This window comes from Galeopterus variegatus, unplaced genomic scaffold (genome assembly GCF_000696425.1).
Source record: "Galeopterus variegatus unplaced genomic scaffold, G_variegatus-3.0.2 Scaffold4565, whole genome shotgun sequence".
Lineage (NCBI taxonomy): Eukaryota > Metazoa > Chordata > Mammalia > Dermoptera > Cynocephalidae > Galeopterus > Galeopterus variegatus.
In genome coordinates, this window is record NW_007730676.1 from 77671 (window position 1) to 93277 (window position 15607).

The 15607-nt window shown below is 36.0% G+C and overlaps 1 protein-coding gene across 2 annotated transcripts in view; it reads right to left on the reverse strand.

The window, feature by feature from the left end:
* OPTN (optineurin) overlaps positions 1–15607 on the reverse strand; it is a 46575-nt gene that overhangs the window by 12765 nt on the left and 18203 nt on the right. For both annotated transcript variants that reach the window (XM_008587841.1, XM_008587840.1), the window contains exons 7-10: positions 4978–5080; positions 3768–3883; positions 2269–2418; positions 1821–1914 (exon numbers count right to left, since the gene is read on the reverse strand). In XM_008587841.1, the coding sequence (XP_008586063.1) occupies positions 1821–1914; positions 2269–2418; positions 3768–3883; positions 4978–5080 (463 nt within the window). The remainder of the gene's footprint in view (positions 1–1820; positions 1915–2268; positions 2419–3767; positions 3884–4977; positions 5081–15607) is intronic.

A 15607-nucleotide genomic window follows, 5' to 3' on the forward strand; every position in this document is an offset into this window, starting at 1 on the left:
AAATTATTGACTCGGCCCGGCCCGGTGGCGCACTGCTACAGTGTGCCACTTGGGAAGTGCGGCGGCGCTCCCGCCGAGGGTTCAGATCCCACGTGAAGACCGGCGGCTCACTGGCTGAGTGAGGAGCGGGGGCAACACCGAGGGGTGTGATTCCGTTGCCGGTCCCGGTCCGGTACGGGCGCGACACTGAGGGTTGCGATCCGTTGCCGGTCACGAAAAAAGACAAAAAGACAAAAAAAAAAAAAAAAAAATTATTGACTCTAAGCTAGTCTGTTAATTAGCAATGCTAACTTACTCAGAAAGTTGCAGTCATTTAACTTATGGCTTGCAAATAATAATTCCCTAATTTAAAATAATAATTAAAAAAAAAAGATAGCACTAAAAGAAAGGCAATAATAACAAAGCCCAATCTTGATGAGGCTGTGACTCACCAATACTGTTATGTTTCTGCAAGTTACTCTTACTTTGTGAAGTCAGTAGAAAAGAAGAAACATACTTAAATTTAAAATTTATTAGGTCATATGGAGAAAAAAATTCTATTAAAAAAATGAAAAAATAACATGCTGGTGAGGATGTGGAGCAGAGGAAACCTTCTTACACGGTCCCACCTGGTAGAACTGTAAATTACCACAGCTGTTATGAAGAATAGTAAGGAGTTTCCTCAAACAACTACAGATAGAACTGCCATGCGATCCAGCAATCCAGCCCACTGCTGGGTATAAACCTAAAGGAATGGAAATCATGTCGAAGGGATACCTGCACTCCCATGTTTATTGTAGTTTTATTTACACAAGCCAAGGGTTGGAACCAACCTACACGTCCAATGATGGATGCCTGGATAAGGAAAATGTGGTATATATACACAATGGAACACTACCCTGCCATAAGAAAGAATGAAATGCTGCCGTTTGCAACAACATGGATGAACTTAGAGAAAATTATGTTGAGTGAAATAAGCCAGACACAGAAAGAGAAATAACACTTATCCTCCCTTGCAAGTGGGAGCTAAAAAAACACAAACAAACAAATAAGGAAAAAAGGAAAGAAAGAAAGATATGACAATCACAATAATTCATTGAACTCTCAGAAGGAGAGAATGGAACTGAGGCCTCTAGAGGTGGGAAAGGGGAGGGGGGGTTAACGAGAAATTGGTAAAGAGCCACAAAAAATGATTACATTGTGCAATGATAAATATATAGTAATTATCCTGATTTCAGGATCATGTACTGCACACAAGTATTGATATTCAATGCTGTACCCCACAGATACGTACAGTTATGTTTCAATAAAAAAATAAAATCCATTCATCCATTAAAAAAAAGTGTATGTTTATAAGGATATAAATTAAAAGGCCCCTTCTAATTCAGAGCTTCCATGGTCTGTAAATTATCGCACCATGCTGGGCTTTATTACTAATCTAAATTGCACACCAACGAGTCCAGAATCCCAAGTTCACTGACAGCAGGCAAGCTGGCCTTGGACAGTTCCATGTAGCAGATGGCCCCTATAGTCCCACCAGCTGTTGCACTGTGCACTATTCACATGGGAACCCGTGCTCTTAACTCTCCTACAAACCACAAAAGCCTGTCTCCTGACAGTGGGACATTAGCACCATCTCTGTACACAAAGTATATTATACATCAAAAGTTATAAGCACTTAGACACAAGAAATTAATAATAAACAAGAAATTAATAATAAACTGGAATACAGGCTTTGAAACCAGACTTAGTTAAGGATCCATGCAACTATTTTATACACAAAATGTTCAACAGTTTCTGACCATTACTAGGCTGTGGAAATAATTTTTTTCTATAAATACCTCTTTCCTTCTTAATTCCTCAATTGTTTTCAATGCATTATTATGTTCTTGAAGAAGCTTGTTGTGTGTCAACTGTAAAACGGCTAATTTGGACCTATTAAAAAAAGATTAAAAGAAATGGAATCGTGGGGAAAATATCATAGAAAGTTAGAGTCTTGTCTCCCAACCTTCTTCCAAACACCTGAGTAGCAAAATCCTCTCTCCTGCCTTTATCATCCCACCACCTATTGGTATTGTCTTACTTTCAAATTAAGAGAGAATGTAAATAATTTCCATAACTATGTTATGATAAAACTTTAAAATTTTATCCCTTCTAAGACTCTCCTAGTACTCCTTCCAATAAATAAAAAAAATCTGATGAATTTATTTTCAAATCCTAATGCCAATATGGATAAAAAAGCAACTCTATTTCCTTTTGCCAAGGAGCCCTTCTACCACGCACACTCACTTTTCATCTTCTGTTTTAGCTTGCTCCATTTTGATTTCTGATCGCATGCTTTCCACTTGCAGCTCTAACTTTTTGTTATTATAAACAAGCTCTTGCTTTTCATTCAACTCTGATGGGGTTAAAGAATTTTTCCTTTCAAGGGCCTGGCACCTACAAAAGATCAAGATTTCATGAGGATAAACAATGTTCCTTTACTTCTCAGTGACTTTTAGACAAATCCTGAGATGATGCAAAATACAAACAATTTTAGGGCTGTAGGATTTATGAATACAAAACAAAGTATTTTATTTTCCTTTCTTCTTTACTAAACACAGTCATATTTCTAAGCCCTTATGCTTAAACATAAAAAGTACGGATGTAAGATGACATGACGTACTGTCCTCTTTGAATAATTGTTTTAAATAGTCATATAAGTACATTTTTGTTATTTGATCATGGACCAAAGTAATAATTGGCTAAAGATGCTTCTCATATAGTGATCCATGGATACCTTTTATATTTAAAAAATCACAGGTTCTGTCAAGCACCCAACTTCTGACAAAGATTCTATAAAGAAAAAGAAGTTTCCCAAAGAAAAAAGAGTAAAGATCAGAAAGAGTATTTCAATGTAGTAATAGCAAATACAAATAAATGACTCCTAGATGCATGGCATTAATACCAAGCACATTAAGCATCCCATTTAATATGCTATATATAGAAATCGTGACACACAACATAAATGCAAATGTAAAAATCTCTTAACCTTAATTGACTGAAAATGACAAAAATAACTGATCAAAATTAATTTTTTTCTAAATAAACCTCACCCAAGTTCTTTACGCTCTTTCAGCTTTCTTTTAGGTGAGTTCACTACAATGTTGTCAGCTTAAATCGGTCACAGGAAACCTGGCTCATGGCTCTGTACAGGGTTCACATAGGCTAGCACACTCAACAAATGCCCCCAAACTACAGAATCCTGGTCCCCTAGTCCCCATTTCCCCATATTACAAGCATTTCACGCTTACACATTAATCTGTACACTAGTGTTTTCTGAATTCATATTTTAATTAGGTCTCTATTTTTCTTTTAATCACTAACATGGTAACAAAACCATGTTTTTATATAGTAATATACTCTTTAAAAATGTATACAGTTGTCCCTCAGAATCCTCAGGGGATTTGTTCCAGTATCCCCTAAGGATACCAAAATCCATGGATGCTCAAGTCCTTTATATAAAATGGTGTAGCATTTGCATATAACTTACACATATGCTCCCATATACTTTAAATCATCTCCTGATTACTTGTAATGCCTAATGCAATGTAAATGTTACATAAATAGTTGTTATATTGCACTGTTTTTTCTTTGTATTATTTTTTATTGTTGTATTGTTAGTTTGTATCATTTTTTTCTTCTGACTATTTTCAATCGTTGGTTGGTTAAATCTGTGGATGCGGAACCTGTGCATGTGGCGGGCCGACTGTATTTTTCAAAGGATAAAATTGATCTCTCATTCTTACTTTTCTTGAAGTCTCTTCTTCATTAACTCAGCTTCACTGAGTTTTGTATGAGCCTCTTGAAGCTCTTTAAATAGGGATGTCACCTGAAGTTTCAATGTTTCCACTTCATTTCCAATCTATCATACAGGAAATATCAAAAAATATGTATGTGATTATCATCAGAAATTAAATGAACCTTTTTGTGAGAAAACAGTCTCAACCTTTAGTATTCAATTAAGACTGATAGGTAATTGATCCACCTTTGATATTTAATACAATAAAAACCTTTTATGAAAAATGTTTTGGACCCAACTGTTTCCTAATGGATCATTAACAAATCAACTGGGATACACTTGTTCAGGAGATCACAGCTCACAGAGGTGTCAAAGCACAATCCGATACATCCAGCTACCAACTCAGCCCCTTGCTAATTCATGTGTCTAGTTTCCTCAGCTATGTTTGTTATATAGCCCTCTTCCTGGCAGCTCTATAATTTTTGTAAGTGAGTTTCATGATGCCTTGAAAGTCTCCATACCTTTCTATTACTGGTTGCTGAATTAGTTAGAATCAAAAGGTACTACTACTCACTGGTGGTCTCTACAGCTCAGTTTTCTACACATTCTCCATTCTCTGGAAAGTAGGGAACTCAGTCCCCAGTATGGCGCACAGTGGGCATTCAATATATATAATTGTTGAATAAATGAATTAGCTAAAGTGAGTATTTTATGTACACTCCTTTCACATGGCCTACAGTAGCTTTTATAACTTCATGGCTCCATTAACTGTCCCTACGCATCAGACTCTGCAGGCTCAAAGGCATATCTCTAAGTTACCACTCAATGCTGAATATATACACACGAGTCTTTTTCATTCAAATGAAGATCTTTCAATTCTACCTCAATTTTCTGACTCATATCCTCAAATGACCTCGTATAAAGTGGACAAAATTCCTTTTTCATTTAATGGGCTTGTTCACCTAAGGACTTAGGAAAGAATATTAGTCCAGAAGAGAGATAGGTCTGGTTTTATACAATATGGATAGGAATACATCTCACTACAGCTGACAACGAATGAAATTCAATCCAGGAGATGGAAATGTGAGAGAACTAGAAAACAGTCAACATTAACATTATTTCTATATATCTAAAGCAAATAACACATCACAAAACTCGGGTCCAGCTACTACACAACTCCATGGGGCGTGACGCAGTCTTAGTATCTTAGTACCCACCGTCTCTGTGTCTTTCTCCTCTTCCTTCTCCTTTTCTGTGCTCCCCTCTGTCTGGGTCTCAATTTCAGAACGATCATTTGCTTTCTTCTCAAAATCTGAAAGTCTGAAAAATTGCAGAATGTAGAAAAGTTAATTTCTCTTTGGCTTCAGGAGGAAGAACAACTGCAGGGACACTAAAAAGAACACTCTTCAAAATGTGGGTAAAGGGATCAGGGACTTTCAGAGTGTCTTTATACTAACTTTACTAGCACTGGTTTTGTATTTTTCATCTTACAACCGGCTAGAATTGATTTAAGAGATGAATACACACAGGCATCAAAGACAGGTGTAACTCATCTTGAATACTGCCTGTTTTCAATGTGACTGTACTATCCAGAGATATTTTTAAAGTTTGTTTTTGTGTGTGCATGAATGCATGTGCCTTCCATGAGTGTGTGTCCCATTTAAAAGAATTCAGCAGAGAAGGAAAGACTTTTCCTTTTAGGACCCATCCAAGTTTATAAGTCTCTGAACAAACAAACAAGTGTAGCACTACTCTTACACAAAATCATCATCACAGGAAAGCCCTCCTAACACCAATGAAACAAATAGAGACTGTTATTAAAGAACATAGGATGAATAGATGCACACAATTTTTCTACCACCTCAAACCCTACTAAAATCATTTTTAAAAAGCAATGTGCCTACAGGAACAAAGAGGAAGGAAGAGGAAACAGTAGCAAGATAGTACAGGAAGCACAGGTATGAGTGGTGACAGCCAAGTAACCTGATGCACACTGGAGAAACTCCAAAGGCTCAGGAATCGGTGACACCAGGACTCTGGAAGTGGAGATAAAGGTAGGGCCTGTTTAAGGACTAGAAGATGGTAAAGGAAAGGAACTCTGCACTCAGAGATGTTAAGCAGAGTCGAAGGACAAGGTTTCCTACAGGGAATTTACATACAGACTACTGAGACCCTCAGCCTTCTTTTCCTACTCATCTCAAGAACCCTGGCATCTAGAAAAACACCCTCCAGGCAGGAGGCTGGAAGAGTCTTCTCTGGAGAGTTTGACTAGGACAAGGGAAGAGATTTGAAGTTTCAGACATGGGGCTTCCCAAGGAAACCTCCCAGCCAGATCTCCCTACAGATGGTCATGGAGCTCTAACTCCCCCTCGTAAATCTGATCAAATAGCCAGGATAACCAGATATTTAAGGAAAACCAAAAATGAAACAGAGGAAAACAACTTACTAAAAACACAATATGCAGGGAATAGAACCTTAAAAAAACTATCATTAATATCTTTACAGACATAAGGAAATGTAACTACTGAAAAAGGGACATTCAAAGCACCAAAAAAAAAAAAAAGAAAGAAAGAAAGAAAGTAGAAAATTGATCAACTCTAACAAAAAGAAGGGAAAAAAAAGAAAGAATAGAAAAAGAAAAATGACATAGATGGCAAAGAGGAACACAGGTTAAGAAAATTAGGTGACTGGTCCAGGAGGTCCAATTCAAAATAATAAAGAAATAGTAGTTCTACAAGTAGAACAGAGATAATTAAGCATATGAAGTAATCGTGAAATTAATTCAAGATTATTTTTCAAGAACTGAAGAACATGAATTTGCAGAATGAAAAAGCCCAAAAGTGTCCAGAACAAATGGATGAAAAACAGGCTCACACCAAAGCACACTGAAATTTCACAATAGTTGGAACCAAGCAAAGAAATTTCAGAGAGGAGAAAAAACAAAAGGAATTTCACCCACAAAGATTAAGAATCAGAATGGCAATGGATTTCTCAACAGTAATACCAGAAGCAATGAAGCAATGCTTTCAAACTTTGGAGGGAAAATTATATCCAATCTAGAATTCTATATCTAGCCAAACTATTCATTAAGTAGAAAGGTGGAGATTTTCAAATAGGTAGAGCTCAGAAAATATATGCTCTATATCATATATTCATTCTCAGTAAGTTAGCAGAGATGTGATTAAAAAACAAATAAAAAAGAGTAAGAAAGGAATGGGATTCAGGAAGCAGGGGATCCAACACAGGAGAGCTAAAGAAATTCCACAGGATGATGGCAAAGGGAGATTCCAAGATGACTGCAACACAGCAGTACCTAGAAAGCAACCGGGCAAGGCTTCTGGAGGATGGCCTTCAGGAAGAGACTGCTACTAGACAACTAACATGTTTGAATGTAAGTGAGAAATCTCCTCACTGGAGAAAAATATAGGGAAGCTAAGCAAATTTTTAAAAAGGTAATTAGGCATGGAGTTAAAAAAAAATTCTGTAAAAAGGAAAGTGGTCACAACATAGTATACAGCTCAACTGGGAAGAGTGTATGGGTACATGTTGTATGTGTGTATATATGTGTGTCTGTGCATATGCACAATAATGTAAACACCATGTAATCATCTAACTGAATTTCAATATAATCAATTTCAGAAGGGGGTAGGGGGAGGAGAAGAGAGGTCCAGAGCATATGTGTGTGGTGTTGATGATGATGAGAAGACACTTAAATCCTCATTCTTCATAGTGGGAGGTCAATAGATTGTTCAAGATTTTTTAAAAAATTAAGTAGCAATTTAAGATTGATATATGGAGATACATATCAAAAGAAACAACTAAATATGTTAAAAGTGGCTGTTTGGGAAGCAGGACAAAGTAAGTGGGGGAGGGGTGGTCAAAGAACTGTCATTTCTCCATAAAAAGCTGGGCTTGTAGAGCAACTAATTCTTTCCATGTAGGTAACATTAACTTTTAAAAAAGAACTTAGTGGTGATAAAAAGTAAAAACAAACAATATTGGTATCTACTGCAAATGGCCAAACCCCATGAATGCACAGGCATTTATCTCCAGCAAAGATGAATGAATAGATCTAGCGCCAGCTGGTGCAGGGCTGGAGGGTGGTCTCTACACCACCACTCATGTTTGATGCACTTGAATTACAATTTATCAGTAATTTTCTAGGGCAAATTTCCACCTTGGGCTAACTCTTCCATATTGCCTCTTGATATCCTAGGCTACATCTCCTACACAACTCCTCTCACCCTTACCAGCTGTCAGTGTGAGCATGTTTAAAAAACACAAATCACATGAAATATCAATCTTAGCAAAACAATGACAGAAAGACAAATCTTTTCCCTTTCCCCACAAATCACCTAAAAATTTTCAGAATAAGTTTTAGAACATCTATACCCCTATTTCCCATGATTAATGAGAATGGGTGAAGTTTGACTTATTTATTAGAGAAAAAGATATGTTAGGTTTTGCAATGTGTTTTTATCATATCCTATATAGTGCGTAGATCAAGCCAGGTTGTTCATGTATCACATTTTGTTTCCTGGTTTCAGTCCTACCTAAGCAGGGAGAAAATTATCATCCTGATACCCAGGTAGAGAATAATATTAGTCCCGACAACTAATTATCGACTCAATAATTGTTAAACACTAAAAGAAAGCTGGATCACAAAGTAGAAATTTAATGCTATTGAGAAAGAGACCTTTACAAGGAGTTCAAAGCAGGGGCACGAGGTCTCCACCTCAAAGGCTGGCCTGACTCATAGCTCCAATCTCAAGAGCTATATACACCTCTCGGCCTCCGGGCAGAAAACTATGATTATTGTAAAAGTAGCAATTACACAATCATATGAAATATCAGGATGAATAATTAGCAAATTCCTAAGTTTATACTTTTACTAATAAAGCTAATCATGTCAGTTTAAGTAAGGATGAATTACTGGCAAAACTTAGTTTCTTCGAATGGTAAACAGAACTTGGGAGATATAAACATGCCTATGAAATACACACTGATTGAGTACAGCTGTTAAAGGCCTCATTCAAAGCATAACATCTTCTACAGCTGTTAAAGGCCTCATTCAAAGCATAACATCTTCTACAACTGTTAAAGGCCTCATTCAAAGCATAACATCTTCCTTTAAAAATCAGTTATAATAATTAAGGTGTAAAAAGTATGCTTTAATTTGTTTATTTACTTGTACATTATTACTATGTGTTAGGGTTTTCCAAAAAGGTAGAAGAAATATTTGACCCCACTGGAACACACAGTGGTAGTCTCCTAGAAGTCAACCCTGAATTTTTCTAAGTGACGGTAGTAGGACATAAAGTAAAAACCTGGGATTTTTAGCCACCATAACTTTTTCACCTTTGAAAAGAGCTGATCACCACAGTCATTGGATAAATGCTGTCGTGCCTTCCAGGTTATTTTTTCTTTCTGAATAAATAGTCTATGTTTCATATTTTAAGAACAAATCTTCTAATAGTTAATAATTTAAACTGCTTTAATTAGAAAAGTGCTTCTTACCATGCTATAGTTTAAGACTAATGAGCCATTTATAATGTCTGATAGAATTAATTATGCCATGGTATATTCATGATTAAATGTTCCAATCATTGGAGCCCTAAAACTATTGCATGACCTCCCCTGTATCTTATATTTGGGGTATCTTAGCACTCTGCATTTCTAAAATGTACATCCATAAATAGCACTTCACTGACTCTACAATAAGTCTATAAATAAGGTAAATAAATTTTACCCCAAAGCCCCGTCTAAATGATTTTGCTTGTAACACATTATATTGCAGCTGTACCAATATAAAAGGTCCACCATATATTTAAAAAGATATACTCATATGTATATAGAAGAGGAGGCCCCACTCCCCAGCTCATTCTTTGAAGCCAGTATTACCAGGATGCCAAAACTAGACAAAGACATCACAAGAAGACTACAGACCAATATCCCTTATGAATATAGTTGCAAAAATCCACAACAAAATACTAGCAAACTAAACCTAGCAACATAGAAAAAGGATTATACAACACAATCAAGTGGGATTTATCCCAGGAATGGAAGGTTGGTTTAACATCTGCAAATTAATTAATGTGATATACCCTATTAATGATGGTTTAAAAAACCTTAAAACTCATATGACAATTTCTATAGACACAGAAAAAGCACTTGAAAAAAAATCCAAAATTCTTTCATCATAAAAATGACAACAAACTTGTAATAGAAGGGAGCTTCTCAATCTGATAAAGGCACACAGCTAACATGATACTTTTTTTCTTTTTTTCTGACTGGTAAGGGGTTCGCAACCCTCGGCACAGTGTAGTCCGCATGATGCTCAGCCAGTGAGTGCACAGGCCATCCTTATACAGGATCCGAACCCACAGCCTTGGCGCTACCAGCACGGCACCCTCCCGAGTGAGCCACGGGGCCAGCCCTAACATCATACTTAATGGTAAAAGACTGAAAGCTTTTCCCTTAAGATTAGGAACATAATGAGGATGCTCATTCTCTTCACTTCTATCTAACACTGTATTAGAGGTTCTAGTCAGGGCAATCAGGCAAGAAAAAAAAGGCATTCAGATTGGCAAGGAAGAAGCAAAACTATCTCTATTTGCAGATGAAATGATCTAATCATGTGTACAGAAAATCCTAATGATCCCACTAAAAAATTATTACCACTAATAAATGACTTCAGCAAGGTTGCAGGATACAAAACTAATATACAAAAAACAGTTGTATTTCTATATACTAGCAACAAATAATCCAAAAATGAAATTAAGAAAACAATTCCATTTACAATAGCATCAGAAAGACTAGAATAGTTAGGAATTAATTTAATAAAACAAGTGTAAGATCTGTATGTTGAAAACTACAAAACATCATTGAAAGAAATTAAAGACAAATAAATGGAAAGACATCCCACATTCATGGATAAGGATATTGTGAAGATGGAAATACTCTCTAAATTGATCTACAGATTCAATGCAATCCCTAACAAAATCCCAGCTGGCTTTTTTTCAGAAATTAACAAGTTGATCCTAAAATTCATATAGAAGAGCAAGGGACCCAGAATAGCCCAAACAATCTTGAAAAAGAACAAAGTTGGAGGATTCACACTTCCTGATTTCAAAATTTACTACAAAGCTATAATAATCAAGACAGTATGGTATTGGCATAAGGACAGATATATATATAGGTTAATGAAACGGAATTGAGAGTCTAATGTAGTTGGCCTCCTACATCATACCATACACAAAAATGAACTCAAAATAGACCACAGACTTAAATGTAAGAACTAAAACTATAAAATTATTAAGAGAAAACATAGAAGCATATCCTTGGGACCTTGGGTTAGGTAGTGGTTTATTAGATATGACACCAAAAGAAGGTGATAAAAGAAAAAAAGAGATAAATTGAATTACATCAAAATAAAAAAATTTTGTGCTGCAAATGATACCACAAAGAAAGTGAAAAGACAACCCACAGAATGGAAGAAAATATTTGCAAATCATATATATTGTATCCAGAATACAAAATAAGCTCTTATAACTCAATAATAAAAAGACAACTCAATTTTTAAAAGCAGGCAAAAGATTTTTTATTTTTATTTTTTTTTCATTTATGAAGGAAAAAATAGAGGCAAAAAATAATTTTCATTTATAGAGGCAAAAAATAATTTTATTTTTATTTATTTATTTATTACGAATATTCATGAGATACAAAGTTGATTGTCCCCCCTTCTGCCCATGAGGTGGGGGCCAGATTCATACTGGGGGCATACCCATTTAAAAGGGGGCAAAGGATTTGAATAGACATTTCTCCAAAGAAGATACACAAATGGTCCACATGAAAAGATGCTCAAAATCAATAGTCACTAGGGAAATACAAAGCAAAATTACAATGAGATACCAATTCACATCCACTAGGATGGCTAAAATCAAAATGAGAGACTAACAAGTGTTGGTATGGATGTGAAGAAACTGGAATACTCATGCACTGCTGCTGGGAATGCAAAATGGTGCAGTTGCTTTGAAAAATGGTTTGTCAGTTCCTCAAGATATTAAACATAGAGTTACCATATGACCTGGCAATTCCACACCTGGGTATATACCCCAGAGAGTTAAAAACATATGTCCAAGCAAAAGCATGTACACAAATGTTCATAGTAGCATTACTCATAATAGGCAAATAGTGAAAACAACTGATTGAAAGGATAAACAAAAGGTTGTGCTTCCATACAATGGAATATTATTCAGCAATAAAAAGGAATGAAGTACAGACACATGCTACATTGTGGATGAACCTCAGAAACACTATGCTACGTAAAAGAAGCCAGTCACAAAAGACCATATATTGTCTGACTCCCTTTACATGAAATGTCCAGAATGGGCAAATCTATACAGCCAGAAAGTAGATTACTGGGAGGAGAGGGTGGTGAGTGCTAATGGATACTGGGTTCCTTACTCAGGGGAAAAAATGTTCTAAAATTATATTGTGGTAATGGTTGTGTAACTCTGTGAATACTCTAAAAAACGTCAAAATGTATACTTTAAATGAGTGAATTGTATGGTATCTTCATTATATTTCAATGAAGCTGTTAAAAAAAAAAACCCATGTATGCATATTCCAAGTCAATCTATTTCCTACCTTTCTTTGGCTTCCTTAAGTGCAGTTTCAAGGCCCTCCACCTTCTGGGTTCCTTCCCTTAGGCAAAGCAGGAGCTGGCTCACAGTTAATTCCTCGAATTCCAAATAATTCCTGGCACCTTCTGCAGATCTGCTTCTACATTAAAACACCACCACCACATTCAGTACCAAGGTTACAAGGTTTTCATCAGGAAATGCAAACGTCAAAGTCTAAGAATAGAGGAGCCCAACTTAAAGCAACTGTTTCCAGAACACTCTCCACTTAAGTCTCACGTACTGAAACCTCCAGTGCCACACTGCTCTGTGTTTTCTAGGGAAGGTGTGCAGACTGACCTTGAGGCTCCAGAGAGGCTAACCTCACGCTGTACATACTCTCACTTCCTCCACAGGGTCACGGTGCACATGAGACCAGACCACAAAACCCACAGAAGTAGTTCAGCAGACAGCCCTGGTTGGAGGTGCCAGTTTTTCCAGACATCTAGCCCAAAAGAGGACTGCAGTCAGACGAAGTGCACCATGCATGTCTACATACCTTTCTCCAACTTGACAGAAACCATCACGTTCTCATGTCAAGAGAAGAAACCCTTTTCCATTTTTGGTTTAAAATCTTTAGAGCAGGGAAATGTAGGCACTCTTGGTATGTCAAATATTTTTCTTGATTTCAAAGCCCGATTAAATCAAGAGACATTTCAATGACAAACAAAACCATGACCAAGGCTACACCAACAGCACTTTCAGAATGATTATGATGATGATACTGGCAGCTACTCTCAGCAATCGACCCAAGTGCATGTATCTAATAAATATCCAGGATTATACCCCAGTTACCAGGACTCTAAAGCTTGAACTCCAATCCTAGAAATCAATCTCAGACTCCTATGGTAGTAATGAACAGGTCCTATGGTAGTCATGAATAGCCACACTATTTTACAAAACAGTGTGGCTTAAAAGAGGAAGTGATCTTTGCATGTGGATATAAATGAGGAGGAAGTGGCTTGAAAATTTCAAGCAGGGCTTTCTTCCTCTCTACTACTTCCAGGGAAGTTTTGTGATAATAAAAAAAGCAATTGGGTGGAAGTGGAGGAATTTTTAACTGAAAAAAGGAATAACTTTCACTTACGCCAAATGCCCCATTTGATGAAAAAATATTATCTAATGCCTATGAGGGTACTTCAGGAAGTTCACAGGAAGATTTGTATTATCTTTTAATTCTATTTTTCTGTGAACTTTTTGAGATACCCTCGTATTTTCTTCCTTATACAAGAGTTTGGGAACATAATTGAAAATTNAGTGAGTGCACAGGCCATCCTTATACAGGATCCGAACCCACAGCCTTGGCGCTACCAGCACCGCACCCTCCCGAGTGAGCCACGGGGCCAGCCCTAACATCATACTTAATGGTAAAAGACTGAAAGCTTTTCCCTTAAGATTAGGAACATAATGAGGATGCTCATTCTCTTCACTTCTATCTAACACTGTATTAGAGGTTCTAGTCAGGGCAATCAGGCAAGAAAAAAAAGGCATTCAGATTGGCAAGGAAGAAGCAAAACTATCTCTATTTGCAGATGAAATGATCTAATCATGTGTACAGAAAATCCTAATGATCCCACTAAAAAATTATTACCACTAATAAATGACTTCAGCAAGGTTGCAGGATACAAAACTAATATACAAAAAACAGTTGTATTTCTATATACTAGCAACAAATAATCCAAAAATGAAATTAAGAAAACAATTCCATTTACAATAGCATCAGAAAGACTAGAATAGTTAGGAATTAATTTAATAAAACAAGTGTAAGATCTGTATGTTGAAAACTACAAAACATCATTGAAAGAAATTAAAGACAAATAAATGGAAAGACATCCCACATTCATGGATAAGGATATTGTGAAGATGGAAATACTCTCTAAATTGATCTACAGATTCAATGCAATCCCTAACAAAATCCCAGCTGGCTTTTTTTCAGAAATTAACAAGTTGATCCTAAAATTCATATAGAAGAGCAAGGGACCCAGAATAGCCCAAACAATCTTGAAAAAGAACAAAGTTGGAGGATTCACACTTCCTGATTTCAAAATTTACTACAAAGCTATAATAATCAAGACAGTATGGTATTGGCATAAGGACAGATATATATATAGGTTAATGAAACGGAATTGAGAGTCTAATGTAGTTGGCCTCCTACATCATACCATACACAAAAATGAACTCAAAATAGACCACAGACTTAAATGTAAGAACTAAAACTATAAAATTATTAAGAGAAAACATAGAAGCATATCCTTGGGACCTTGGGTTAGGTAGTGGTTTATTAGATATGACACCAAAAGAAGGTGATAAAAGAAAAAAAGAGATAAATTGAATTACATCAAAATAAAAAAATTTTGTGCTGCAAATGATACCACAAAGAAAGTGAAAAGACAACCCACAGAATGGAAGAAAATATTTGCAAATCATATATATTGTATCCAGAATACAAAATAAGCTCTTATAACTCAATAATAAAAAGACAACTCAATTTTTAAAAGCAGGCAAAAGATTTTTTATTTTTATTTTTTTTTCATTTATGAAGGAAAAAATAGAGGCAAAAAATAATTTTCATTTATAGAGGCAAAAAATAATTTTATTTTTATTTATTTATTTATTACGAATATTCATGAGATACAAAGTTGATTGTCCCCCCTTCTGCCCATGAGGTGGGGGCCAGATTCATACTGGGGGCATACCCATTTAAAAGGGGGCAAAGGATTTGAATAGACATTTCTCCAAAGAAGATACACAAATGGTCCACATGAAAAGATGCTCAAAATCAATAGTCACTAGGGAAATACAAAGCAAAATTACAATGAGATACCAATTCACATCCACTAGGATGGCTAAAATCAAAATGAGAGACTAACAAGTGTTGGTATGGATGTGAAGAAACTGGAATACTCATGCACTGCTGCTGGGAATGCAAAATGGTGCAGTTGCTTTGAAAAATGGTTTGTCAGTTCCTCAAGATATTAAACATAGAGTTACCATATGACCTGGCAATTCCACACCTGGGTATATACCCCAGAGAGTTAAAAACATATGTCCAAGCAAAAGCATGTACACAAATGTTCATAGTAGCATTACTCATAATAGGCAAATAGTGAAAACAACTGATTGAAAGGATAAACAAAAGGTTGTGCTTCCATACAATGGAATATTA